The sequence below is a fragment of the Ceratotherium simum genome, chromosome 34 (genome assembly GCF_057802395.1).
Source record: "Ceratotherium simum simum isolate JZ-2026a chromosome 34, ASM5780239v1, whole genome shotgun sequence".
NCBI classification, from domain to species: Eukaryota; Metazoa; Chordata; class Mammalia; order Perissodactyla; family Rhinocerotidae; genus Ceratotherium; species Ceratotherium simum.
The window spans coordinates 10,492,395-10,519,858 of record NC_141933.1 but is presented as its reverse complement, the minus strand read 5'-3'; the positions used below and the strand labels follow the sequence as shown (position 1 = coordinate 10,519,858).

Below are 27,464 nucleotides of genomic sequence, written 5' to 3'. Positions count from 1 at the left end.
TTCCTTCCGAGATAGTGGGTTGCGTGGAGGGTACTCACGAGGCGCCAGAGCCACTGGCCCACTTCGAGGCGTGCGACAGAACCTACTATGGTGGCAACTGAGTGAAGACATTGGAGGATGCCGCTTTCCCCCAGACTGGGCTAGTGGCCAGTTCCTCCCAATACTACCGAAGTGTAGGCTCAGGATGGGGAGAGAGTAAGGGAGCTGGGGAGGCCCTAGGGACAAGGGACCATGAGATGGAGGAGACTATCGGATGGGCTGAGCAGCGCTTGCTGTTGATCAGCCCACAGCTTTGGACTGTGGAAAGAGCAGTGGACCTGAGGCAGTCATCTCAAGGTCTGTAACCTTGAGCAAGTCACAACTACTGAAGCTGTTCCCCATCTCCAGAGGAAGTACCCAAGGAGCACAGTAGGCTTAACTTCTTGTTGTCTCCTAAGGTGCTCCTTCTCTTGGGCCCAGCTCAGCTGTCTAATCTCTGTCTCCCAAACCTAAAAAGGCAGGGAACAGCACTAGAGTGGACCCCGATATCAAGGCAGTTGCTGAGGGAGCCTTCTGTGCAAATACACCACAGAGCTAGGTGGTAAGAGCCTGTAGTACTGCTCAAGGTGGACTACATCCTGCCTTGGCCTCTAGCAGTTCCCAGAATTCCCTAAGTAAAAGGGAGAGGGAAGTAAGAGTTGGGAAATACAGGAAAAAGCACCTTCACGCCTCCCACCCCCACCCCCACCCCCACGGAGGCCACCAGCCATCCAGAAAACCAGCTCATCCCAACTGCTTTGAATCAGTCTGGGCCAAGGTGCTGCTTGGGCTCCAGCACCACAGGGAGCTGGGGAGCAGTTTGGGTCCCAGGAGAAAGAGAGCTGCAGCAGACTGCCCGTCGAGGCTGCATAGCTCATAACGCTGTTCCCAGGGCAAGCCCCATGGGTACCTTCCTTAGGGTCCTTTGTCCTTTATTTTCCCAAAGACACACGCCCCCAACACACACACACACACACACACGCATGCACACGCACCCATGGCAGAGAACAGCTGAGCCAGGAGGAGCTGAAGAAAACAGCTTTTTATTTGTTACTATAAGAACCAATTACAGAATCCGAGGTTAAAAAAACGGACAAAAGATCTTTATTTCTGAGAATTGGCGTACAAAAGGCGGAGGGGACAAGGGGAGGGAAGGAAAGAGTGAGCATGGGCTGGGGTTGATGCCAGCTTAGGGGCCTCGAACTCCAATTAGGAAAGTCCGGACACCGGACAGGAAGAGAAACCCCCAATTAGAAAAAAAAAAGATAGACATGGCAGTCATGGCAGTGCACGCCCCCTCCCCCAACCAGGTACCACCACCTGATATCTGTATACTCTTCCCCTCCTCCATCCCCTTTCACAAAGGGAGGCAAAATTTTTAAAAAATTAAAAAACCCTCCCCCCAAAACTGTCCAAGACAACTGTGGGTCCTACCCCCCAAAACAGGCTAGGTTCCCACAATAGGCCAAGTTCCTGCAGTCTGCCCTCCATCACCAGGCATGGAGAAGCATTGGAGGGGACAAGCCTCGAAGTAGTAACACCAGAGGGCGCCTAACCCCTCCAAGGACACACACTCACTTGCTCCCTCCCTCCCTCACTCCTCACTCCCTTTGATACTAGAGGGAAGGGAGGCTGAGTGCCCTGGGCACCCACCCTTTAGCTTTCAGCCCACCTCCCTTCCCCACAGATGCTCAGTCCTCCAGGACAATGGGCTCATTGGTGCTGGCAGGATGTGAGGGTGCAGGTAGCGGGACTGGGGGCCGCACTGCTATCAGTGGTGGCTTCACCTTCAGGGGCAAGTTGGGCCGACGGGCAGCTCGCCGCATTTCCAGGTGGGTCAGAGCCTTCCGCAGGGCCCTGGCCAGAAAGAGACCAGGAAGAGTCAGGAAGGCTAAGACCCTCGAGGTAAAACCCCACATTCCACACTGCAGTTCTTCCGGCTCATTCTTCTGGCATCCCTACCCTGCACCCAGTCTTCCTGGAGCTGGTCTTTCTCAGATACTCCTATTTCCCATACCCACCAACCTAGGTAGTCAACCTCTCAGCCCCTCCCATGGTGCGCTCCCTACCTGGTATCTTTTGTGGCCACAAATACCACAGGATTGGGGGCATCAGCTGGGTTTAGTTTCTGACGCTTGGCTGCTGGCTGTGAGCTTGAGCGAATCCCTGAGGCCAGAGGCCTTCCATTGGCAGAGAAGGGGACCCCTGCCCCTGCCATCTGAAAAAGGGTGGGGCAGCACAATGAGAGGGGACTCTCTCAGACTCCTATCAGAAATAAAAGCCCACCAAACTCAGTTTGGCCCACTCCATCCTGTCAACTCACAGTCTCATAGGCCCGTTTCACCATAACGCCCCCCAGTCCCCGGTTCTGGGTCAGCTGGTTCCTGTTGATCGGTGTCTTAGTACCTCGAGGTGTTTTTGGTTTCAGAGGCGCCTGGGCCACTGCCAGGACAAAAACAAAAGAAAACTTAGAGAACTTTCATACTTTCTCTTCTCTATGAAGTTTTCCTGGGCATCCCCAAAAGTAGTGATGGGGGAGGCATCTGGTAAGCAATTACCAGTTATTTCAAAAATCACACCTGAACGTGACCTTGTCAAATCAGTATGGTAATACTGGATAGCTCATGAAAAAAAATTACTAACCTACAAAAGGTCAGTTTGCTAGACTAAATCTCTTAGTACTCAATGGGAAAGAACAAAGCAGGAGGAGAGAAGGTTCTTGATAGTAAAAGGACTGAGAGCCTGATACCACCCTAACTGGCTCCCCGTCCTATACTTGCCCTGTACCCACAGTCCAGCTCCCCATCCCATACCCAGATCTTTGACGATAGTTGCCAGGGGCAGCCGCACCAGAGGGTGAATCTTCAGTGGAGTCTTGGCAGCCTTAGGAAGTCGAATGGAGCCTGGAGAAAAAAGATGAAAGCTTCTGAAGAGACTTCACTACTCAGGCCCCTGCTGGGGCCTTGAGCCATGTCTAATCTCACAAAACCATTATGGCCTACTATCCCTACTCTCACTAAACATCCAGAGAAACACTGGTCTCTGGCCAGGGCAACCCCAAACCCACTGCTAGCCCCACCACTCCTGCCCTTACACTCTGCCTTGATGGCATTGGCATTGATAGGGGCATAGGGTCGTCGGGCAGCCCTCCTCGGCTGTAACAGGTCCCTGCACATGCGTCTGGCAAGACGGGTCAGCTTTGTGGTTTGGAGCAGGAATGTTTGCCTGTTCTTAGCCAGCAGCTTGGCCCGGTTGGCGCTGGTTGTATAGGGGGAGAGACTTTGGGCTTCAGGTCTGGACAAATGACCCCTCGAGTGTGGCTCCTGGAAGAAGGACATAGGAAAAAAGGAGAACACAGATGGACAGAGGCTCCCTTCTTTCTTCCATTCTCTGCAGAGGGCATTTTAGTCCTGCCTGATCTCTTTACTGCCATAACGACCCACCAGGCTCCCCAACCACTACCAAGCACCCCCACACACACATCAAACCATCACCATATAAGGAGTTGGGCGTTCTGGCCTTCGCCTAAAGCGCTGGTCAATATGCTTACTGCTCTCCCCTGCCTGTCCCCCATGAGTCCTTACTGTGGTGCCCCGAGCAGCCCCCTCAAGCTGGGTTGGGGTCTTCAGTCCCCCATACTTCTTCCAGTAGATCCAACAAGAAGCACAGAGGCGGCACTGCATGTTGGGTGGGCCCCAGGCGTACCACTGGGCAGACTGTGTGGCTGTAGGAGCAGGGAGAGGAGAGCGAGGTCAGAGGGGAGACATGCCAATGAGCCCTTCAGGTTCTTGGGCCTTAGCAGACCTCCTGCCCACCTCCAGCATCCCTGCCCCTCTCTGGAACTCACTGTGGCAGCTCTCGCAGGTCAGACCCTTCTGGAATCCGGCCCCATTCATGCCAGGTTTTGAGCCCACAGAGATGATCTGGTTAGGATTTGGCTTCGTACTAATGGGGGCAGCGAGGGGAGAAACCAGGAACTGGTCAAGGAAAAGAATCCATTTCCATTTTGTCTCTATAATATTTGACCCTGCCCCCTGCCCACCTCCAATCACTGAGGAAAGCACAGCTTGGGGGCAGAGAAGGAAAACATACCCATCTTCCCACCTATCATACTTACTAGGTGGGGATGTAGACCTGTTTCAGTTTGCTGTCTGCTTCAGCAGCTTTCAATCTTTTCTGCAGGAAGGAAAAAAAAGAAATAAAGAGAAGGATTAGAACATCTCAGCAGGAGGATGTCATAATTCAAAGGCACAGGTGAGCAGGAGGCCTCTGATCCAGCCTCCCTAGCCCAGACTATACCTGCTGAATATAGCGGTCTGTGGTTTTCCACATGTAATAAAACTGGACTATGCTGGCGAGTGACTTCCAGGGTAGCTAAGGGCAGAGGGAAGAAGGATGAGCTGGCATCTGGCCCAGGTCCTGGTTCCCTCCCCTGTCATCTCTTCCACCTCTCCTCCTAGCCCCATCCACTTACAAAGTCCTGGCGAATATCGTTGAAATCCTTCCCGTACTTCTCCAGGGCCTCCTCAAATAGCATGGCCTCCGAAGCAGACCACTCCTCCATCTCATCCCGACACAGCACCGGGCCCCCCTGGGGCACCAGAGTCGACATAGCCTTGGCCAGGTCGTAGCCGTTCCTTTGCAACGTATCCATTGCATGAAACTACAGGGAAGGTGGGGTAACAATGCTGATGACCTGAAACCCTCAGCACCACTTCTCTGCTGCCCTGTAAACCCTCCCACTCCCTCTGAGACACCCTCCTTTCCTGTCCTTAGGCTCTTCAGGTCCCCACAAAGCCCAGCCTGCCCAACTACCCACCAAATTCTGCTCACCAGAGTGATATCTCGGGAGGCCGCAGCTGCACTCATGTGCAGGCTTGGCTGCCGAATGGAGCTGCTGCAATCTAGGGCTCTCGCAAAGGTCCCCACAGCTCTAAGGGAGAAATTGAGAAGTCAAGAGAGAAAAAAGAAAGTGCGAGTGGGCTAAGGAACGAAGCCAGATGAGAAAAAAGGAATACATCCGTGCCAAATAAAGTCCATCTCTAAGAATGAGACTCAGAACTATGTCCACCCCTCCACCAGCCAATCTTCCCCATCCACCCACCCCTCACCGGGCCACCACGAGAAACTGATCAATCTGCCGGTCTGTGAGAGGGTTGTCTGGGTCCCAGACCTTCATCTCCATCTTCTGTTGGTTCCGATTATCAGACTCTCCTGGGATACAGGGAAATGACATCATCAGGGAAAGGAAGGGGGAATAATCAGTGTCTTGACACTCACAACAGCACCTTGTTCCTCTTCATCTTCTGCTTGGATTCTATTAGCCATCTCAACCCTCAGACTTCTCCACCCAACTGTGCCCACTTGCCCCTTTCAGGTTCCTAAGGTCCCAGTCTGTCAGGGTCACAGCACAGAGCCCTGCAGACTATGCACTGTACAACTCCAGGGCACACCATTCACAGAGACTATGATGTTAGATAACCCAGCGGCCAGATGGTCTGTCCTGCTGCATACCCTCTGCCAGGCGATCTGGGATCTCAGCTTGGTATTTGCAACCAACTCGGATCTCCCCCTGATCAGCAAGAAGTGTCTTCTGCACAGGGTCAAACACCAGTGAGTAAAAAAAGCAGTCCTGGAGATGGGAAGAGAGAAGGTCAGCAGGGCAGCAGTCCTCACAGGCAGAGGGCAGGGGGGTGTTTCCAGAGTTCCCAAGACAGGCAGTCTGTCAACCTCTACCTCATCATAGTCCTGCTTTCCTCTTGCCTTTTGAGGCAATACCCACTCCCCTCCCTCTTCTCCCAACACCTCTTTCTCACCTCCTTTTCCAGGTACTGGCTCAAGATATCTGTCTCATTCAAGAGGGTCACGCTGCATTTCCCCCTACAGGAAAGAGGTCAGCAAACCCCAGGTGAGCTCCTCATTCCCTCTCCACAGCATCTCCAATCCACCACCCCCTCCTCTCCACCTTCTAAACAAGTGCATGAGGCCACAGTGGCCCTGAGTGTCCTATACCGTATGTGGGTAGCTGGTAACGATTCAAATTGTCGAGAAAGAAAAAGCTCCCGGTGCTTCAGCTGATGTCGCTGCTGCTCCGACACCCCTGGCTGCTTTGATTCCTCCTCAAACTCCCCTGGGAGATTAAGGAAGAAGAAACCAAGTCAGAACCTAATCCACAAAGAAGCCACCTTGGAAACTCTAGCCCAGGGAAGACATTTCCTGTCTCAGCTGTTTTTCTCACATTCCCCAGGTACCTATCTTCCACACCCTTACCCCACCAGCTTTCCCTCTTAGCCCTCTCCTCCATTATAGATGCTCCCAACTCTCCATCACCAATGCTCTTAGGGAAGAGCTGCTGAGAGTACAAAGGCGGCCACAGAAATACATCCCAAACCGAAATGCCAAGCCTCAGACACCACTCATAAAGCACAAATCTGCCCACACCATGCCCAGTAAGAATATCACACTTGTCTCTTTCTTGCCAAACCAGCCTGAGGTCCAGAAAGTCAATAAGATGACAAAATATCACACAAGGTTGTGTTTACCAGTTCCTTTTTTCAGATTTCAGGAGACTCTTTGCTCTTAAACACCACATGCAATCCTAACTATCTCTCACTTTTTATTTGGCTAATAATAGTTTGTGTGTGGGGCTTTCAAGGACAGTACCTCTCAAGCCAGTGCCAACACCTTCCTCCCCAAGGAGCTGCAGCTTGCCCTGAAACCTCAGTGCAAAGGGTTAACCTGGCTGGGCGCCAACCAAAGTGGGAGGGGGCAGAAGAGCCACAGGCCAAGGCTCATTGGTGCATTGTTCCCAACCTCAGGGAGAAGGGGGGTGTGCAGCAGGCTCCACCCCTCACTGTATGCTCCGGAAACCCTGTACGAAGGCAAGGGGGACCACACCCCCCACACCCCTTCTGATTGGACAAGGCCAAGGTCAGCCCCTGCCAGATGAGGCTGGAAACCCCAGAGGGCCAGAGAACTTGGTAGGCCCAGCTCCTCATTAACCCCTTCATGCCCAAAGCAGCCTGAAATAAGGAAAATAATTTAGGAAGAAGGAACAAGAGGAAGGGGAAAGAAAAAAGAAACTAAGGAAAACTGAAGGAAATAAATTTTTTAAAAGAACATGAAAGCATAATGAGAAGAAAGATAGGGCAAAGGGAAAACATAAAGATGTAAAGTGGAGTAGAAGGGAAAACAGGAGAGATGAGAAACAGGAAAAAGTGCAAGAAAACTTTCCTAGCTTCCTCTTCTCTGCCTTCAATGCATTCTCACTATCTCGTGATCACAAAATAAGCCTGCTTTCCTGTAAAGCAGGCTTCTAGGTACAATCTCTTCCTCTTCACCTTGACCTTCAGTCACCACCCATTGTTCCAACACACCCAAAACTGTCCCCCAAGGGTCCTTCTTCTCTAAAGCTCTTCCTCATCCCCCATTTAAATACTATCATCTCTTTTACACACACCATTCATATATACACACTCACATACAAGCCATATTCTGGTTTTTCTTATCATGGTCTCTCCACTCTGCTTCCAACCCCAACGTGTAAAAACAAGCCTCCTTCCAGGCCTCCCTCCACAGCCCAGGCATTTCCCACCCCCAAACTCACACCCCTGCCTTGGGCATTCTACCAGGGGAAACACCTGCGGGGACATGCCCTGGCCTCAGATCACGGGGAGGGGGAGAAAGGAGGGCGGGGATGGGGTGGGGGTACCAAGACACTCACTGGCATTACTATCAGCCAGGCTGTTGAGGCTACTAGAAATGTCTCTTCGCCGGAAAAGGCACACAACCTTTGCCTCCACATTTCCATTTGCAGTCTAAGGGGGAAAAATGGCAGTGAAAACTGGTCATTTGAAAGTGAAAAGGCACAAAGAGACTAACAACAGTGAATAAGTTTCTAAGGGATGTAAGTAGGAAAACACAAGAAATTATGAATAAGGAGACTTACATTTAAGGACAGACTTCCATATCCCTTTCCTTAGGCCCCAAGAAATAGAAAAGTAAAGTTCCCACTAAGCTCTCAATAGCCTTTCCTGAATACATCGAATGAATGAATGAATGAATGAATATGAATGGGTACTTAGAATAGGGTCCTCTTTCTTTCTCTCTGTCTCTCTTCCACCCACAGTTAGAGACCTCAGAAGAAAGAGACCACTTGCGGGGGGGATGAGACTGCTCCACTCACCTTGTTGAGCTCCTCAATCCGTCTAACCAGGTAAGGATTGCTGGAGGAGTTCTCAAAATAGACGTAATCTGTAGGAGGGGGTGGGGAAGAACCGGGAAGATCAGAGGAGGAGATGGGAGAGCCAGAGCACCAGGGGAGGAGAAGAGAAAGTAGGCCTGAGTGGACCAAAAGGCGATGAGAGTCCAGGTAGAGAGGGCGCTGAAATGTGGAAGTGGAGAGTCTAATAAGCGACGCCAGCCCCCCACCCCTGGCCACCTAGTTCTAAAATCAGATCCTTCACTCAAAAATGAGCCTTAATGAACAGACCAGAAGCAGAGGGTTCCCCCTGCAATCCCCACAACTCGGAGATCGAGTTGCACCCCAGTCTCGGCGAAGCGAGCAATTGTTCCCTCTCGCTCAGCGCCCCCACCTTTGCGACCGAGGCGCACAATAACGCCTGGGGAGAGGAAACCGCCCGGCGGCTCCCCCGCAGGTGGCAGAGCGGTCGCCGGCCCTTCGCGCCCCCTGCCCGCGCTGTCAGCTCCCTCGGAAACACCTTCCCAGCCCCACTCCCCGACCCCGTGGCCCCAGGCGCGGCCCCGCGAGTACCGTCGGGGCGGCCCCAGCCTCTCCGCGAGTCTCGGCGCCCGGCCGCGGCGCCGTCCCCGCACCCTCGCTCCCCGCGCTCCCGGTTCCGGTTCCGGTCCGCGCTCGGGACCACGCCGCCCCAGACGCGGCTCCCGCGCCGCCGGGTGCCGAGCCTCCCCGGTCCCGACCCCGACCTCTCCCGTCCGGGCCCCGCAGCCCCTGCGCCCGGTACTCACCCCCCACCCGGTACATGTTGGCCGCCATGGCCGTTCCCGCCGCCGCCTCCGGCCGCACAAAGGGGTCTGAGCGGCTCGCGGGGACGGGGCTCGGCTGGAGGCGAAGTCCCGACCGCGGGGCTGGCACTTCGCGGAAGTCTCGGTCGGGTCCGCGCAGCCGGCACCTCCGCCGCCTCAGCCGTCGCGGTTCATCCCGGCCCGCGCTGTCGCCGCCGCCGCTACCGCCTCACGCCCCAGACGCCGAGGCCGGCGCCGGTCCGCTCGGCTTCTTCCGGAACGAGCTCGGCTCCCGCCGGACCGGAGCCAGGCTCCGGCTCCCCCCGCCCTCGCCAAGCCCCACCAGACGCTGGGCTCTGCCAGCCGCGGGGAACGCTTGCCCTGCCCGCCTCGGGGTTCGCCTCCTTCCGGAACACTTTCGGCCGAGCCGGAGAACAAGGCCGGGCGCTCGGCTCAGGTCGGAGAGCGAGACCCCACAGATCGGCTACTTCCGGAAGAGGTTCGGCTCCGTCCGGCCAACGGCGGCCCGGCGCTCGGTTATTTCCGTTGCAACTCGGCCCCTCCTCCGAGAGCGAGAGAGGAGTTGGGCTTAACTCTCTCCTCGCCGGAGCCCTGCAGCTCCGCCTGCGGCCCGAAAGACTCGCGCGCCTTTGCGGTTCGCCAAGCTATTTGCAAGCAGCTTTGCCTGTTATTTGCATGAATAGTCTACGCTGTCTTACCCTTTCCGCACTACCCTTTTCCTTCACCTCCACCCCCGTAGGGCCCCAGAGGCGCTCAGCCGCGCCCCACAAAAGGACTGGGAGGTGACTTTGCTTTTGGTTTATTGCCCCTCAGCAGGCGGCGGGAGCCAGGGCCCAGGCTGGGGCTGCCCGGCTCAGCCAGCGGGTCTATACAGTGTGTGCAGGAGTGCCGTTCGCCCCCTCCAGGGAAATGCGCGATCGGGAATGTCTCGAAGTCGAGGAAAGGGTCGGCCCCTGGTCCTGGGGTACTGGGGTGGGGCGGGGCCACGTCGCAGGGCCGGTGGGTCCCGTCGGGCGGCGGTCACACGTCGAGAGAGGAGGCGGGGGACAGGGACGGGGTTCGAGAAGGGGTGGCGGGCGCCGGCCCCGCGCCCCCGGCGCCCAGCACCCGCCACTGGAAGATGCTGGCGTCCTTGCCGCCCAGGGAGACGAGGTGCGAGTCGTCGTGCGTGAACCGGACGCTGGTCACGTGGCTGCCGTGGCCGCCGTACACGAGGCTTGGCGCCTGGGCAGGAGGGAAGGTCGAGTTGCGACGGCCACGGAGCCCCGGGCCCGCCCGCCCGGCCCCGGAGGCCCCGGGAGGCCTCACCTTGGCGCGCGCGCACGGGTATTGGAAGAGGTGCACTTTGCAGAAGTCGTCGGCCACGGCCACCACGCGCTCGTTGTGGGAGCGGCACAGGGAGTTGATGTCGGTGCCATCCGAGCCGTCCGGCCACACGCCTAGCACAGCGGCTTGCCTCAGCCCGGCCTCCTCTCCGCCGCCACCCACGGCCCAGAGCTGCACCGTTTCCGGCGCTCAGGCAGCCGCGGGGCCACCCACCGGCCACGTTCCAGGCAATCCTTCCCGGTCCCTCGGGGCCGGAGGGGCCTCCTGGGCTGGCTCTGCCAGTTTCTCAACCCCCACCCACCCCTCCACACACACCCAGCATTCCGAGCCTGGGGCGCGCTGCACATTGTTCCCCCGCCGTCCCGCAGTGTTCCGCGCCCCTGCACCCCTGCTCACCGTATACGTGGAAGCCCAGCACGCAGGTGTAGGTAGCCCACTCCCGGTCTCGGCTCTCATAGCGATTCCTCAGCAGCTTGCAGCCTCCAGCCACGTCCCCTGGGGAGAGGGAGCCCACCCAGCTGAGCTGTCATCCTGCCCCCAGTTGGGAAGATGCCCAGAAGGAAACACTGGCTTGAGGCGGTGGCATGTGATCTGGTCGCCACGGTAGCCCCCAGCCCAGGGCAAAACCCAGCCCCCCCACGTGCTTCCTGAGTTCTCGCTGATGTTTTCCTAACAGCTTCTGTCAGTTCCTCGTCCCTAGATAAGTCAATCCCTCCACACCTGCCCTGAGAAACTTTTCCAAAACAATCTTTTTAGTGCATTTTTCAACTCCCTCAAGTCTTTGTGGGAACAAGACATGATGTAAACTCTATGTGTGGTTTTTTCTCCAAATCACAAAATTTCTCCTATGTGTATACCTCCAACCCCCCTTCAATGCCATCTCCACCTCCCTATGTAACAGCCCCTCCACCTGGGGCTCCCCACATATTCTCCTTCATCCCCTCCCAACCAGGAGCCCCACACACACACAAATAAAACCCACCCTAATTACCCTCTCCCCATGCCCTCCCCTACTGCCACTCACAGTAAAGGATCTCATAGTCCCCAGAATTGGACATGATGAAATTCCCATCCTTGGACCAGTCAAGGTGAGTGATGAAGCTGGAGTGACCCTGGGAGCAAGGGTCAAGAGACTAAAAGTGTAGCCACCATTTCCCATCCCTCGGCCCCACTTAATGCATTTGACCCCTTTGAGGAGTTTACCTGCTATGGCAATGCCCCACCCTCCACCCCAGCCTCCTCACCACACAGCGGCCAAAGCGGCTGGACTTGGCACCATCGCTGGAAACACTATAGATGTAGATCATGTTGTCATGGGAACCGATGGCCAGGTACAACCCATCTACAAAGACAGTCACTCAGAGAGGGAAGGGCCAGGGATGGGTCTGGATCCAGGGTAGGGGTGGCTCCCACCTGGGCTGTACCGGACCACTGAGAGCTGCTCATTGCCATCGGTGACATCGGACACGATCTCTCTGGTTTCCGTGTCCAAAACCAGCCACCTGGGGGGGGGGGGCGGAGAGCAGATGTGAGGATACCGGTCCTGGGCAGGGTGGGGTTTGGCAAGTTGGAGAGCCTCAGGGACACCCACAGAAACGCTGTGATGTAGACAGAGAGGTCACCACTGCATTCTTATGCTGAGAAATGGGAGGGGGCTAAGGGCAGATAAAAGCTGAGGGGCTTCTGATGTCCTCTGGGAAAGGAGTACAGGGGCCCAATGACAAAGGCCTTATGGAGTCTATATGCCTGTCACTTCCCTGTAAGCCTGTTAGTCTCCCCTATGCCCCTCCCATCCCCACTGCTTCTCTATCCTGAGCTGCCACCTCCTCCACTCCCAGGCTTGGAGAGGAGAGTGGCTGGGGGAGGGTGTGATGACAGTTGCCACAGGAGAGCAGGCGAGGCCTGGGCGGCACCGAGAAGCACTGAGGAGCAGGAAGGTGCAGTTGGGCCTCCCGAGCGGGCAGCAATCACGCTCCTCCACCCCACCATTACCAGGAACCCTTCCCATACCTCCTGCTTTCCCCTCCCAGGGGTCCTGGCTCCCTCTCACCTCCCCGTGTTCAGTCCTACAGCCACAACTGCCCCACTGGGATGGAAGTCAGCACAGAGACCAGTCTCCTGGGAGAGGGGAGAAGGTGAATTCAATAAGATGCCTTTCTAGTGAGGGAACCAAGACGGACACCTTGTCATCTTGGTAACGTCGAAGCCTCCTCCTCCCAAAGAGGAAATGGGAGGAGAGGGCCAGTAGACCTGGGGTGGAAGCAGGGTGTCAGTGGAGCCTAAACAGGGGGTAATACTCAAAATATTTAACAACCAGAACTGAGGCCCGTAGCTGTGCTGGAGATTACCCATTTGTTGCTGGATCAACGGGTGGTCTGGAGGGTTGAGGTGGGGGCAGTGCCCAGAGGGCACTGGAGGCATCAGCAAAGAATGAATGTTTTAGCCAGTACAGCCATACCACTATAAACTGGCTGCCTCTGGGGAGCAGAAGGTAAGGGGATGTTGGGGAAGGACTGGTGGCCACAGGAGTCATGGTGGGTGTGGCATTGGGGATCCAGGGACACAGGGCTCTACCTTGAGGTCAATGCTCCAGGCCAGCGCATGGCCCTCCCCATCCCACAGGCAGAGCTGCCGGTCATGGCCGCAGGTAAGGAAACGGTTCTGGAAGGGATGTGTGCAGAGCCCCCAGAGCTCATCCGTGTGGCCCTGTAGCAAAGCGTGGGCTGTCACCTCTGCCCCTCCTCAACAGCTCTACCCTCCCTCCTTCCCCGAGCCCTTGGCCCCCCGACCTGGATCACAGGGGAGAAGCCCTGGGCCAGATCTCCCCTCAGCAACGCATTCTTCGTGGTTCCCACCAGCAGCTCAGAGCCCAGCCCCTCAGCAATGGCCCGCACGGCCCCAAAGTGTTCAGGAATCTGCAGAGTGGTGGCAGAAATTCAGGCCCGCTGGCCATTCCTCTTCCCCTTCCCTCCCTTGAACCCAGCCTAGCCCTCACCTCAGCCTCCTGGAGGGCCACCAACCCGGGCCCCCACTGTACCAGCCGGCGGTCCCGCCCACCACCACTCAGCACCGTCCCGTCCCGCCGGAGACACAGGGCGAAGATGGAACCTTCGTGAGCATGGGCCTGAGCCACAATCCCGTAGGTCTCTGTTGGCAAAGTCCTGGGTGGGTTATGCTCTTGGGGTGCAGGGCAGTGGGGAACAGGAGCAGCCTAGGCTGTCACAATAGAGTAATAACTCCCAGCTCTTGAGTGCCTACTGAATACTGTCTCTGATCCTCAGCCTTTATTCTCCCATTTACAGACTAGACAACTGAGGCTCAAAGAAGTGAGGTAACTTCCTAAAGGCCAGACAACCAGCGGCAAAACTAGGATATGAACCCAGGATCTGGCAGATTCCAAAGCCCCAGCCCCACCCCCTTTGCCATGCTGCCCCCTACCTTTCGGGAATGGCGCCCCCAGAGGGCCCCACCAGGACCTACCAACAACTGTCGACTCTCACGGTACAAAAATGGGAAGTCCTCTCCTCTGTTCCCACAGACCCTCTGGGGTACTAGACTTCCCAGATGCCACCCTTCACCACATACCTTTGGCCCCGCCCCTGCCTGGGGTCCTGGAATCTGAGAGGCTCCGCCCCCAGGTGAGAATGTTCCCCTCTGAGTCCCCAGTGAGAATGTCTCCATCCGGGAGGAACACAAAGCAAGGGATAAACTTGGGTTTCTTGTATTTCTAGGGGAGAGGCGAGCAGAGGTCAAAGGGAAGGGCCAAGACTAAAAGTTATGGGACAGCTGGGAGTAGGGTAGCATTAGGGTCTACAGTCCTCAGACCAATACTTCCATCTCCACTCTGCCTCCCCCACCACCCTGCACCCATCCACGCCTCACCCCAAAGACACCCTGTTTCCGAGTGAGGGTCCCATTCCCAGGAACCCCTGCTCCACCACTCCAGTTCCAGAAGTGGACGTGGGATTTCCCGCTGGTGACAATGCAGCTGCTGTCACGAGGGCTGAAGCCAACGGCCAGGACTGAGTCATTTGTACTCTGAAGGGAAGATACTAGATTCAGCCACCGCAAGCCCTGAGCACCCTCATTCTACTTGACTCTCTTCAATTTGCATTCTAACAGCTGGTCTGCAGAAGTCCAGAAACCCCAGGAGGACCCGTCCTTCCAGACCCTGTTCCCCTAAGAGCACTACTCCAGGTCATGGTGATTAACCACCCTATGTTAATGTCTAACACGTCATCCCTCATGAGGTCAGAACTTCTGCAGTCCCCATTTCACAGCCTCAGAGAGCTAGCCGGCTTGCCCTGGGTGACCCAGCCAAAAGGAGGTAAATGTATGGGTAAGTGTGGAGCTCTCTGCACTCCACCACCCCCACCTCCCCAACCTCAGTGTCCCTCCAGGCCACCTGGCCTCCTCACCTTGATCTCAGCCAGCTTTGTGCCCCGGCTGCAGTCCCACACTGACAGCATGTGCTCATTGGAATCATCCACCACACACAGAAAAGCACCCTGATCCTGAGAATAGAGGACACACATCAAAAGGGCTGAGTGAGGCCCAGAGGTCTGGGGTTCATGGTCATTAGGCAGAGGGTGCCATCACAGGTTGAGAGGGCAGGAGAAGTGGACAGATGTCCCTTTCTCAGGAGAACCAGCTGGGCGGGGTTCAGGAAGGCCAGAACTTCTGAGGCTTCCTGGTGACGTGCAAGAAGGGGGTTCCTGGGCAAGGAAGATGGGGGTCTAGAGGCTTTGGGGCCAGCTCACCGCAACTGAAAAGGCCAGGGCCCCCACACCCCGCTCGAAGGCCCCCAGTCCAATCTCTTGCAGCTTCAGCAGTGTCTCTGAGTCCCAGACGTGAACCACAGGCTGCAGAGGCTGGTGGAGGAGAAGGGGTCAGGGGTGTGAAGGAAAGCTGGCTGGAATCTCATCCTGTCTGCCTGGTGTCTCTTTGACCTTACCTTTCCATCCTTATCCACTCCAGCTGTCTGTCCTGAGGCTACACGGACACCATCAGGGTGAACAGCCAGGCTAAGTGGGGGAGGAGACATTCTAGGGAAGGGGGTCGGTCTCTCAAGACCACCCAGGACACCTTCTCTGTGCTCGCAGAGCAGCAAAGCAACGCTTCTCTCCTGCTCCTCCACACCCACTCAGCCTCTCTTCCTGCCAAGCCCACCACCCCCATGCCCACTTCCAGGCCCCGGGACCCTCACCATCGAACGCAGTCCGTGTGCCCCCGGTAATGTCTCTGGCCGCCACCTCCAGGACCCCCTGGGCCTCCCCCAGGCCGGTACAGCACCACTACACAGGCAATAAAGTAAACCACTTCCCCAGAACGCAGCACAAACAGATTAGAGCGGGAGTCACGACCCCGGTACCCATAACTGGAGCGGAGGTCACGGTCAAGGAAACAGTCAGATCAAGGGTAGGACGAGGAAGAGGGGAGAAGGACAGAGCTTCTGGCTGGCAGCGCCACAGGCAGAGGATGGTACAGGAGGATTCAGAGGGCTCCCTGTCCCCAAAGACCCAGGAAGAAATCATAATGAAGTTGGGGGGTGGTCCCAAGATGGGGAAAGTGGTTGCCATGGTACTGGAGGGGGCAGGATACACCCAGTCAAGGCTGAGGGTCTCCGGGGGTGGGCCACTGGGCAGCTCCTCGAGGCTGCGGATGCCAGACGGGATGTACATGGTAATGGGGCGGCCGCGAAGGAACATCTTCACTGAGATACCTTCTACAGAGAAAAAGGGAGGTGGGGGGTGTCAACCAGCACCCTGCAACCTCCCTTCCAGGAAAGCCAGAGCAGAACTCCACCCACCACACCTCACAGGTCTCCCAAAATAGCTCCTAGGGCTATAAACCAAACCCTAACTCCGTCATCCAAGTTCTTCCAGATCCCTCTGTACATACCCAAATTGTAATTGCTCCTCCGAGATCCTGGACCCCCGGGGCTGCAGAGGGGGTCTTTCCCCCCACGGCTGTTGGGAAGAGAGAAAAGCACAGAGATTGGAGTCAGGTCCCAAGACCTAAGTGGGGAGGGACAGGACACAAGAAAGGAGATTACTCCAGAGACTACAGTCACCTCTGCAGGCTTTAGTTTGCGTTCTGAGTGTTCAGAGCCATAGAATAGATGGGGACTTTTAGCCCCATTTATGAGATGAGAAGATTGAGGCTAAAGGGGCTGAGCACACGGCACAAGGCCATAAAGTTCATAAGAGGCAGTGCAGGGTGACAGGGAGGAGCCCCATCCTCCAGACCATCAGGCCTCTGGCTATTGACCTTTTCATTTCCCCATCTGTCAAGTGGGACCAAAGGGAATCCAGAATGTACACCAGTCCTGCCTTTCAGGGATCTGGGAGGTAAGCCAGAAAGTCCTCATCTCTCAAGAGGAAAGTGACAGGTGAATTCCAGAGATCACTGTCATAGATGATAACAAGGTGACATCTCTTCAGAGAATAAAAGAGAGACCAAGGATAGGGCTAGAATGAGTGTCCTAGGGCCTGTACAGACTCGGAGACAACTGTGCTCAGCCACCAGGATTTCTCCTTGCTCTCTAGAATTAAAGCCTGGTAGATTGGAGTGGCGAAGGTGGGCTGAAACTCTGAGAACAGTATTCCATGCAAATCATGGGAGTTTTTGGAAAAGCCTCTTGGAATCTTGGAAGGTATGCTGTGATACAGTGGAAAGGGCAGGGGAACTGGAGTCTGGAAGAGTTGGGTTCGAATCCTGACTCTAGCTGTGTGACCCCAGGCAAATGACTTACCCTCTCTGAGCCTGCTTCCTCACCTGGACAATGAACAGCATGAGACCACCTACCCCCCAAGGATGTCGTGGGGACTGAATGAGATGGAGGAGGTCGAGGGTTTGGCACAGTGCCGGGTACACAGCAGGCGCCCCAGGAGTGCTTGTTCCTTTCTTCCTGTTAGGCAATGAGGTCCCCCCACCCCACCCAGGGAAGTGAGGTGAGGGATGTGGAAAGTCAAGAGCCTGAGCCTGGGGCAGGCGGGTTGGGGGGAGCCTCGCCCACCTCTCTGTGCTCCCTGACCGCAATAACAGGTTGGCCGAGGAAGCTGCCTTCCGGGACAGTTTCTGTCGAGGCCTCTCTGAGGGGGATGAGGAGGAGGAAGAATTTCTCCGTGGCCTGGTAGGAGCACATGAGCAGGTGAAGGTCAGTCCCTCTAATCATGCTCCCCAATCCTCCCACCCTTCCCAGCCTCTGCCACAGGACACTTACGTGTCAGCACGCTGTGGGGGCTGCATAAGCCTGAGGATCCCCGGGGGGCCAGGGGAGCCAGTGCCGCTGCTGCTGCTGCCCCCTCCTTCAGACTGCGTCCCACTAGGCTCTTCACTGCCCCCCTGAGGGGCTGGGGGCCCATTGCTCAGGCCAGGGGGTCCAGGGGATGGCTCCATCTCCACCTCTGCCTCCGTCTGGGTGCCTCGGCTCACCAAGGAGGGGCTGCATGTGGGAGGCAGTCCTGGGGGGGCTGCAGGGCTGCTGGGGAGACAATGAATCAACCTGATGCCCATAGAGGCCCCAGGAAGGAGGAGGAACAAGGTGTGGCAATATGCATACCTGTTCCTTGTAGGAGCTGGTATGCCAGAGTCCCGCAGGGAGGTAGGGGGTGCCTGCAGCCGCAGCAGGCGAAGGGCTTCCGCCAGGGCTGCCTTTACCAGCTCCATCTCCTTCTCCTGCACCTGAAGCCGCTGGCTCAAAGACTGCAGGGCCTCCTGCGCAGGGCCCTCACCTGGGAGAGGGGCAAGAAGCACTCAGAATGTACCCACCACCTAGGGAAAGGGTTGAGGGATTCTGTCTCCCCTCAACTTTGCATCTGTCCAATAGGACTGCCCCTTTCAAGCAGCCCCAGGCTTGGGGCTCGCCCAGAGGGGAGGAGACGGGTGGTGGAGGATCAAGGGCCTCCTTCTGGCAAGGCAGGCAAGGGACCTGGCAGAGCTCCCTTCCTGCTGCTGTGCCAGCCTCCGCAAAGACAGGGAGTACCATGGTGTACTGGGGGAAATATGGAGTACTGCCGAGGAACGTGGGAACCACAGAAGGAGGCGCAGTCCTGGTGAGGGATGACAGGCCCAACCCAGGACAAGCTCTGGTCTCCAGGGAAGGCAGAGAAACTGAGAAGGGGGCACGGGAGCGAACGGGGGACGCAAGAGTACAGTCATCCTGAGGACTCAGAGGACCAGGAGAGAACTAGAATGACAGGTATCAGTGGAGACAGAGTCATAGTGAAGGGCCCAGGGTGACAGTGGGGGTAAGAAGTGAAAAGACCCGAAATAACAGGAGAAGAGGCCCAGAAGAACATAGGGGGCAGAGGAACATCGAGGAGCCCAGAGTAACATGGGGGGGTAGGATGACGTTGGGGAAGTCCGAAGTGACAGGAGGATCCAAGTAAGTAGGGAAAGCGACCTGAGGAACCGTGGAGGATGCTCAGAGCCCCTGGGGCCGAGGAGCACGCGGGGACGCCAGCAGACAGCCGTCGGGCACTGGCGGCGCCCGACTGGCCAGGCGCTCCGGGTAGGGGCACGCCGCCCGCCCCGCCCCGTACTCACCGGGCCCCCCGGCCCCGTCCATCCGGCCCCCCGGCTTGCTCCGAGCGGCGGCGGCGGAGGAGGCGTCTAAGCCGCGGGGGCCATGGCCAGGGAGAGGGGAAGGGGAAGCACCCCGGGGCGCGCGCGCAAGGGCGCCGTGCCACCCCCCGGGGGCGCTGTCGGGCGCTGGGAAAGGGCCTGGAGGGGGCGCTGTGGGGCGGGGGCCGCCGGCTCCGGGGCCCGCCGGGGCCTCAGACTCTCCCGGGGCCGCTTTCGGCTCCCGGGGATGGGGTGGCGGGGCCGTCCCGGGCCCCAGCGCCGCAGCACAAACAGGCGCCGGACGCGGAGCCGCCAGGAAGCGCGGGAGGGGGGGCGGGCCAAGGGGGGGGCCGGGCCGCCTGGTAACCCCTCCCTGTCCGGGCCTCGCGGCACAGCACGGGGGCGGGGCCAACCCGCTGACCCCTTGGCCCCCTCCAGGCCTCCGCCCTCCAGGCCCTTCCGAGATCCCCACCCCCGGACTCCCTAGGGACCTGGGAGGGAGCGCGGGTCCTTAGGTCTCCGCCCCCCAGCCCCTAGCCCCTCGGACAGAGCCGACCAACCCCTCCCCACTTCCGCGAGGGGCAGGGGCGGGGTCATGATATAGGCCTTCTGCCCGGGGGAGGGGCTTTTCCTAAGGGGCAAGGCCAAGGCATCCCGAATTGGGGCTGGCAGGGGACAAGGCGGCGAGTTATTAAGGCTGGGGGTGGGAGGCTGCCCAGGGTATTGGGGTCATGGTGGCATTAGCCCAGCTCAAGGCGAGCTGGGCTGACTCAGCACCCTGCCCCGGCCAATCCCCAGCCCTGACAGCTCTGCTCTCCCTTGGGCAGAGATGGGAGATGGCGCCGGTGCTGCCCCTGGTGCTGCCCCTCCAGCCGCGCATTCGTCTGGCACAGGGGCTGTGGCTCCTCTCTTGGCTGCTGGCGCTGGGCAGTGGCCTCACCCTCCTCTGTAGCGGGCACCTCCTGGTCCAGCTGTGGCACGTTGGCACCTTCTTGGCTCCCTCTTGCCCATTCGCTGCCCTGCCCCAGGTTGCTCTGGCAGCCAGTGCAGTGGCTCTGTGCACAGGACTGGTGGGCGCGGGAGCCAGCAGGGCCAGTCTGGATGCAGCTCAGTACCCTCCCTGGCGAGGGGTCCTGGGCCCCCTACTGGTGGCTAGCACTGCTGGGGGCGGGGGGCTCCTGGTCCTTGCCCTGGGGCTAGCCCTGGCTTTACCTGGGAGTCTGGATGTGGGACTGGAGGAGGGCCTGGGGACTGCCTTGGCTCACTACAAGGACACAGAGGTGCCTGGACACTGTCATGCCAAACGGCTGTTGGATGAGCTGCAGCTGAGGCACCACTGCTGCGGACGCCATGGGTACAAGGATTGGTTTGGGGTCCAGTGGGTCAGCAGCCGTTACCTGGATCCCAATGACCAGGACGTGGTTGAGTGAGTGATTTGCTTCTCCCCTCCTCCTCCTCCTCCTCCTCCCTTGAAACCCTGCTTCACCCAGACAGGCCATAAATAGAGCATAGTGGTTGAGAGAATGTGTTACAGCTCTGTCATTTATTAGTTGTATGACCCAGGGCATGTTACCAAACTGCTCTGGGTCCATTTCCTCATCTGTAAAATGGAGATGATAACAGTACTTTATCTAGAGAGTTGTTGTGAAGATAAATGAATTATGCATGCCTGGCACCCAGTAAAGCAGTTGGTAAACATCTTACTCTTTTTTCCCTTCTCAACTCCTGTGGCCTGCAGCTTCTCCCACAGGCCTGTACCTCCAGATATCCTAACACCCCTGCCCCTCCCTTTGCAGCCGGATCCAGAGCAATGTGGAAGGCCTATATCTGATTGACGGGGTCCCCTTCTCTTGCTGCAACCCCCACTCACCCAGGCCTTGCCTGCAAAGCCAGCTCTCAGACCCACATGCCCACCCCCTCTTTGATCCTCGACAGCCCAACCTAAACCTCTGGGCCCAAGGATGCCATGGGGTACTGCTGGGGCACCTGCAGGGGTTGGCGAGCACACTGGGCAGCCTGCTGGCTGTCACCTTCCTGCTGCAGGTGAGTCAGGCCTCCCTCCATCTGGGCCTCCTCATTGCCTCCAATCCTGGGACCCCTGGAACAGCTGACCCTCATTGACCTCTTTCCCTTGCTTTCCCCACAGACTCTGGTGCTCCTGGGCCTGCGGTACCTGCAAACAGCACTGGAGGGGCTTGGAGGAGTCATCGACAGGGAGGGAGAGACACAGGGCTATCTCTTTCCTGGTGGGCTGAAAGACATGCTGAAAACAGCATGGCTACAGGGAGGGGTTGCCCACAGGCCAGCACCTGAGGAGGCCCCACCAGTAGAGGCACCTCCTAAGGAGGGTCTACCTGAGGCCTAGTGGCCTGGAGCTCGGGGTGGGGATTGGGAGGGGGGGAAGGGGTGGGATGGACAGAACCACACAACTCCTTACCAAGGCTCCGGGGGAGGGGGGTTCCCTGGGATTAGAGGGGTTAAAGCTGGTCAGTGGGCTGGACTGGGGTAGGAGAGAAAACCTGGCATCCTAGAGCCCAGACCCTGTGGCCAAAGCACCAGGGAACAGAGAAAAACAGGGCGATGGCAAAGTGACATGGGAAGGACTGGCGATTGCTTCTGGTGCGCAGACTCAATAAAGCTTTTGGACTGAAGCCACGATCTTTCTCTTCAGGGGGGTGGAGGGCCCTGAGAGAACTGATTTCTGACTGATAGAGAAGCCAGGACTCCAAGGTTTGGACCCTGGTAAGGATCAGAATGCAAGAACCAGACGTGGTGGGCCGGCCCCGTGGCTTAGAGGTTAAGTGCGCGCGCTCAGCTGCTGGCGGCCCGGGTTCGGATCCCGGGCGCGCACCGACGCACCGCTTCTCCGGCCATGCTGAGGCCGTGTCCCACATACAGCAACTAGAAGGATGTGCAGCTATGACATACAACTATCTACTGGGGCTTTGGGGGAAAAATAAATAAATAAAATTAAAAAAAAAAAAAAAAAAAAGAACCAGACGTGGGAAGTGAAGGAAAACAGAGACCCCCTCCAGGTTGAGATTTTTTATTCTGGAGGTAGGAGGGGGGTCAGCATGCTCAGGTGGGGAGGGTCCAGCCCAGCTCCTCCAGCCCCCCAGTGCATGCCCAGCCTCAATAAGTTACCCAGTTACTCAGCTGCCCTCCCTCCTGAGTCTGTCTGTCCTGCTCCGCCCCAGACAGGGCCAATCTGGCTCAATACAAGGGCTGCTTGTCCCCAGCCTGTGGGCAGTGCCACATGGCAGGCTGGGGGAGGGGAGAAGCAGCTGGGCCACGCCCTGGGGCTGAAGGGGCAGAGGGGCCGCCCCTGGCTCTGAGGGGTCAGGACTTGGAAAACCACATCCTGGGCAGGCCAGAGGCCCAGTCCCCCAGGTCTGTGCCTGATGAGGTGGGGGGCGGGGTGGGGCCGCCATCACACCTCAACGGCTGGGTCTGAGCCTCGGCCCTGCCGCTGTAGCTGCTCCTCCTGCTTCATCTTGGGCTTCTCTGTCCGCGTATGCCACACCAGAACCTGTCCCGGGAGGGTTTCAGTTAGAGCCAGGCCTCTGGGGCCCTCAGTGTAGAACAGATTCTCCCCGCCACTCTACACACTGAGTGTTGGTGGCAAAGTATGAAGGGCAGGGTGGGTGGAGGCTTTAGTACCCCTAAAATGGGGCCTTACCCCTTTCCCCTCCTGGGTGCCCAGGACTCTGGGAGACAGAGTGGCAGGAGACCACTTTCCTTCCTGGCTCCCAGCTTCCCCTTCAGTAGAGTAAGCAAGGGTCAAGCTGGGCTCTGGAGGGTCTCTCCTGGGTTCAAACGCCCATCCTTTGATCCTCCCCAGGGCCTCACTCCCACTCCCCCCATCACCCATCCATCCCAGAGCCAGGTTTCTATGCCCACCTCCAGCCCCTTACCCGAGTGCAGTTGGCAGCCCGTGGCTCTAGGTCCTTGGGATCCACCAGGTGGCTCAGGAGACTGCTCTCCAGGTGGCCCCGGGGAGCAGAAGCATCAAACTGGGCATGGGGCTTAGCCAACAGCAAGGGCAGGGCAACAGCAAATCCCGCCATATCCAATGGGAAGGGCCTGTTGGGTTCCCATGCCGTATGGAAGCCCACGACCCGGCCATCCTGTACCCGAGGGCCCTCAAATCGCAGGCCGCCCACTAGCCCAACTGGCCACACTGAGACACCACGGGTCCAGCGCATCTAACAGAGGTCAGGAGAGGAGAAACAAACAGAGGGTGACCCAGGGGATAGGGAGCAGCAGGAAGGACCACTTGGGTCGCTCTGCCCCACTGTTCCCCCCCTCCTCACCCAGTAGCCTGGAGCAACACTGGTAACCAAGGCAACAGATGAAGCTGGCCCCACTTGGCCTCTTTCCCCATCCTCATCCTGGTGCTCACCTCCTCAAAGAGTTCCCGGCTGTAGGTGTTGTCATCGTCAGCAAAGTACACGACTCCCCGGGTCCCTGGTGGGGGTGGATCCTTTTCTCCCCCCACGGCTCTCCCTCCACCTCGGAGCCAATCCAGGGCCCTGTTCCGCTGCTCGACACCACGGGGCCGAACCCAGCCTGGCTCGCCCTCCCGGAGCCGCTGGGCCTTGGGGGTGAGGACAGCCAGGTGTGTGAAGAGGAGGCCAGAGGCAGCCAGCAGCCCTGAGACCAATGGGGTGGGGCCCTCAGCGTCCTCTACCAGTAGCCAATGCAGTCGCGGTACCAAGCTCAGTGTCTGGGACAGCCGCACCAGCTCTGCCTTCTGCACCAGCCTGCAGGGGGAGAGAGGCAGCAGGAGGGAGAGGGGCAGGCACCATTTGCCCACTCCAGCCAGTATACGTAGCTTCTCCTGGGCCGCTTCTAGCATCCCCCATGACCTTTCCCCAACCAATCCCCAAATTCCCTTTCTTGCCTGTCAACCCTGACACTCACCTGCCATTCTTCCAGTCCATGTCTGTCACTCACCTCAACCCCAGGGCTCTGACTGTGGGAGACTATACGTTAAGGGCACGGGCTTTGGAGTCAGATCTGGGTTTGAATGCCAGCTTTGTAACTTATTAGGTGAGACATCTGGGGAAAATGGCTCAATCGCCCCAAGTCTCAGTTTCCTTGACTATAAAATGGGAATAACAGTACTTTACAACAATTTTGTTTTAAAGATTAAATAAGATAATGACTTTCTAAAACACCAGTAGGTGTTTTAGACCTAGACCTTTCTAGAACACCAGTAGGTGTTCCTCCTGTTTTTGGGTTTCCAGGTAGAAGAATTATAGGAGCCCCTTGGCTCATTCCTCTCTAGGGGAAGATTTATCTGAGTTTAGACAAGAAACTGGGAAGGTGTAGCCCAGTATCTTTAAAGCTTCTACATCCTTCAGATGGGCCTGCCTGCCCCAGGGTTGATGGTGTGTGTGCGCAGGGGAAGAGGGTCTAGAGCTGCCTGTGCCTAGATGGGTCAGCATTTGATTCCAGGGAGATGTTAGCAGGCCCTTTGGCTACAGATCCAAAACTATATTCCCCAGTTGGTCTGTATCAGTAATAAAGCTACATTTTAATCAAAAAAAAAAAGGAAAGCACTTAGCACAGTGCGTAGCAGAGAGTAAACACACTGTAAACAATAGCTGGTTTAACTATTTCTAGACCCTGGTATGACTGTAGGGTCAAGCCCTTTTCTACTTCAATTTAGTCAGGGGTTCTGAAACTTTCTCACCACAGGATTCCTAAGGAGAGAGAGTGAACTCATTGGCAAGCTCAGAATTTCTTTGCAACTTTATTGTTCTATCTTAAAATTTTGCAGGAATTTTGTATTCTACTTCATGGTACACCCCCGTCCATTTTAATAGAACCACCACCATTTCCCCCCAAGTCTTTGAGTAAAGATGTATTGCTTTTATCCTGTTGTTTGGCATGCCCTAGTTTGAGGAACATCTCCTGGCCTAGTACCTCCCCAAACTCCTTATCATCCACCCCAACTTCTTGGTCCATGCAGGCCTCCTGAGTACACCAAAGCCCATACCTGGCATAGGTGGGGGTAACAACATAGATAGTAGGCAGGGCTTCAGGTTCAGGGGGCTGGGCAGGGGCAGGGGGTGGGCGACGGAGATCGGCTTGCAGCTGGGAAATCCTCAGATCCTTCTGCCGAAGCTGCTCTGCTGCGGCCCGCAGGGGAGGGAGGCAGTCACATGGCTGGCCTGGTCCCAGGAAGCAGGGATGGAGGCAGAGAACCACAGCATGTTCAGCATCCCAAAGGGCCATACCTTCTCGTTCAACTCCTAACCAATGCAGGAATCTCCTTACAACTTTGATAACAGCCTTTTCTATACCTCTGGCGGTGGGGTACTCACTGCCTCAATTAAAGTCTCCAACTTTAATAAATTCCATCTGTTACAATTTTCATTTGCACACTGAGCTGATTATCTGCCTCCATCCTTTCTAGCTGCTGGTCCTGATTTCGCCTTCTGGAGCCATAGAGAACAAGTTGATCTCCTAAAACATTAGTCTTTCAAATACCTGAGGATCACGCAGTGGCTGTCTCTAAATCCCTGCATAAGAGGTAGGGTTCAATCTGTTCCCTTGGCTGTGTGACCAAAGACTCATTAAATTCATTGATTCCATCAATGGATAAATATTTATTGAATGCTCCTCCTGGGAGGCACTGCCTTAGGTGCTGGGATGCTGCGGGGAACAAAACAGACATGGTCCCTGGCCTCATGGAGCGTTCAGTTGAGTGAAGGAGGCAGACACCGAGCAAAGAAACAAATTAATAAAACCATTACAAATTGTGATAAGGGCCATGAAGGAAACAAAGAGGACAGAGAAGAGAATCCAGAAAATGAAGAGTTACTTTTGCTAAGGTGGTCAAGGAAGGCCTCTCTGAGGCGGTGACATTTGAGCTGAGACCTGAAGGATGAGAAAGAGGCAGCTGGGAGAAAAGCACCGCAAGCAGAAGGAACGGGTTAAGAGCTTGAGAGAGCAATGAGCGTAGGATTTTCGAGAAACTGTCATGAAGCAAGTGTGGCCGGAGCAGAGAGAGAGAGAGAGAGGGAATGGGGAAGGAAATGGGGTTGGAGAGGCAGACGGCGGCAGGATCATGCGGGGCCTTGCAGGCTCTGGGAAGGAGTCTGGATTTCATCCGAGGTGCGGCGGGAGCCGCGGCGCGTTCTAAAGAGGGGCGCGCGCGCGGCGGCCGCAGAGGGCTGTCCGGAGGGCCGAGCGGATGAATGGTGTCTGCGCGGGGGTTCATCCCCAGGGCGGGATGCACGGCGGCGGGCGCCCTCGGGCCGGCCCGCCGCACCCCCGCCCCGCCCCGCTCACCGAGCTGCACCAGCGCGTAGAGGAGGCCGGCGATCGACACCAGGAAGTAGGCGAGAAACACGTTCTTCAGCTTCAGCTTCATGGCCGTGCCGCCGCCGGCGCCGGGGCAGGCGGGGTCCGGCAGGGACGAGGGGTCCCCGCCCCCCGCCCGCCAGCCCGCAGGCCCCGCCCCTGCAGCGGCCCCGCCCCGTGTCCCGCCTTCCTCGCGCTCTTCTCCACCGGCTCCCTCCCAGGAGCTGGGGCTGGCGGCGCCGCGGCACCCACTTCCGGTCAGCCTGTACACCCCCCCCCAGGTTAATTTCCGGTCCCACCGCTTAGTTCTCGGAACCACGGGAGTGGGTGACGTCATATCCGGCATGTCAAGCGCGCGTGGCCGGCAGTCAAAGCCCGGTGAGAGCACGTGGGAGCAACTTGGAGACCTTTGCCTTTAACTCCAGTGCCTGTCAATTTTCTCCTTACAGTCATTCATTCATTCACCCATCAGTCACAGCATTCAGTAAAAGCTCAACAAATACTTGTTACACAAATGAATGAAATCTAGGGCCTATCATGTGCCAGGCCTGTGCTCTGGGTGTCATACAATCCTCACCACAAACCTTTGAGATAGACGGTACTGCCCCAATTTTAAAGTGGAAGGTTGACAAAAATTATGTAATTGCTATTGTGCAATTTTCTCCTTTGTCCCTTCTAGATACCTGACTCCTCCAGCATCTGTACTGTTTCCTCTGGCCCACATTTTTTTTAACAGATGACAATGGGGCAGGGGCAGGGGCAGGGGCATGGGTGGGATGCCAAAGCAGTGCACTATCTCCCAGGAAAGTGACTAGAAGTATTTCTCGGGCTGAGGAATTCCATGAACACATCCCCTACCTCCTCAAAGGCACAAGCCATCCCGAGCAGTCACTTTCCCTAAAAAAAGAAAAACAAAAAAACTTGTTTCTTACAATCATTAAGACTTGTGGTCAGTCTCCAAAATGGAGAAAACTATTTCCTGTCACTAAAACAATGGGAAATTTTTTAAAGCGCTGTTAGCTAACGGGAAGCGCCTTTCAGCGTGAGAACATCTGACCACATAGCTATTTCTATTTAAGTGAGACCCCATCAGCTCTGGTCACCACTATCGACTAGGCCTACTAAAATCTGATAACCTTGCTGGGCTCCTCTATGAAAATACTGGCATCTAGCAAGCTGAGGAAAGCTTGCACTCATATTGCCCAACTGAGGAGGCTTACACTGAAGCTAAA

The 27,464-nt window shown here is 56.9% G+C and overlaps 5 protein-coding genes across 8 annotated transcripts; 2 read left to right on the top strand and 3 right to left on the bottom strand.

Annotated features, from left to right (window-relative positions):
* Positions 1-1,045: 1,045 nt before the first annotated feature.
* Positions 1,046-9,146, bottom strand: MTA2 (metastasis associated 1 family member 2). The gene is made up of 18 exons (XM_004437478.3): positions 9,007-9,146; positions 8,204-8,271; positions 7,742-7,835; positions 6,031-6,148; positions 5,835-5,898; positions 5,533-5,650; positions 5,130-5,232; positions 4,852-4,951; positions 4,493-4,681; positions 4,318-4,392; positions 4,136-4,194; positions 3,866-3,963; positions 3,603-3,742; positions 3,113-3,341; positions 2,832-2,921; positions 2,342-2,460; positions 2,088-2,236; positions 1,046-1,875 (listed from the first exon to the last, which is right to left on the bottom strand). The coding sequence occupies exons 1-18, from the start codon at positions 9,032-9,034 to the stop codon at positions 1,710-1,712; spliced, it is 2,007 nt and encodes a 668-aa protein (XP_004437535.1). The 5' UTR covers positions 9,035-9,146; the 3' UTR covers positions 1,046-1,709.
* Positions 5,412-9,739, top strand: LOC147912555 (uncharacterized). Its single transcript, XM_087422783.1, has 2 exons — positions 5,412-5,926; positions 8,147-9,739. Exon 2 carries the CDS (start codon positions 9,021-9,023, stop codon positions 9,594-9,596), a length of 576 nt encoding a protein of 191 aa, XP_087278909.1. The 5' UTR covers positions 5,412-5,926; positions 8,147-9,020; the 3' UTR covers positions 9,597-9,739.
* Positions 9,740-9,807: 68 nt separating this feature from the next.
* EML3 (EMAP like 3) lies at positions 9,808-19,284 on the bottom strand. Of its 3 annotated transcripts, none has more exons than XM_014792910.2 (22): positions 18,901-19,284; positions 17,915-18,086; positions 17,576-17,836; positions 17,369-17,482; positions 16,252-16,319; positions 15,952-16,075; positions 15,557-15,727; positions 15,305-15,374; positions 15,111-15,221; positions 14,769-14,864; positions 14,233-14,388; positions 13,936-14,077; positions 13,346-13,497; positions 13,140-13,265; positions 12,925-13,056; positions 12,401-12,468; positions 11,764-11,852; positions 11,595-11,692; positions 11,375-11,462; positions 10,747-10,845; positions 10,333-10,463; positions 9,808-10,248 (listed from the first exon to the last, which is right to left on the bottom strand). In XM_014792910.2, exons 1-22 carry the CDS (start codon positions 18,920-18,922, stop codon positions 10,045-10,047), a joined length of 2,694 nt encoding a protein of 897 aa, XP_014648396.1. In that variant the 5' UTR covers positions 18,923-19,284; the 3' UTR covers positions 9,808-10,044. The 3 variants fall into 3 exon arrangements, with proteins under 3 accessions (XP_014648396.1, XP_087278907.1, XP_004437536.1); XM_087422781.1 differs by having other exon boundaries at positions 12,401-12,465; XM_004437479.3 differs by having other exon boundaries at positions 17,576-17,833.
* A 78-nt stretch (positions 19,285-19,362) lies between these two features.
* On the top strand, positions 19,363-21,294 carry ROM1 (retinal outer segment membrane protein 1). The gene is made up of 3 exons (XM_004437481.2): positions 19,363-20,344; positions 20,715-20,961; positions 21,065-21,294. The coding sequence occupies exons 1-3, from the start codon at positions 19,650-19,652 to the stop codon at positions 21,281-21,283; spliced, it is 1,161 nt and encodes a 386-aa protein (XP_004437538.1). The 5' UTR covers positions 19,363-19,649; the 3' UTR covers positions 21,284-21,294.
* A 633-nt stretch (positions 21,295-21,927) lies between these two features.
* B3GAT3 (beta-1,3-glucuronyltransferase 3) lies at positions 21,928-26,372 on the bottom strand. Of its 2 annotated transcripts, none has more exons than XM_087422776.1 (5): positions 26,221-26,372; positions 24,923-25,178; positions 23,321-23,681; positions 22,833-23,123; positions 21,928-22,447 (listed from the first exon to the last, which is right to left on the bottom strand). In XM_087422776.1, the coding sequence occupies exons 1-5, from the start codon at positions 26,300-26,302 to the stop codon at positions 22,349-22,351; spliced, it is 1,089 nt and encodes a 362-aa protein (XP_087278902.1). In that variant the 5' UTR covers positions 26,303-26,372; the 3' UTR covers positions 21,928-22,348. The 2 variants fall into 2 exon arrangements, with proteins under 2 accessions (XP_087278902.1, XP_004437539.1); XM_004437482.3 differs by having other exon boundaries at positions 24,923-25,097.
* Positions 26,373-27,464: the final 1,092 nt, after the last annotated feature.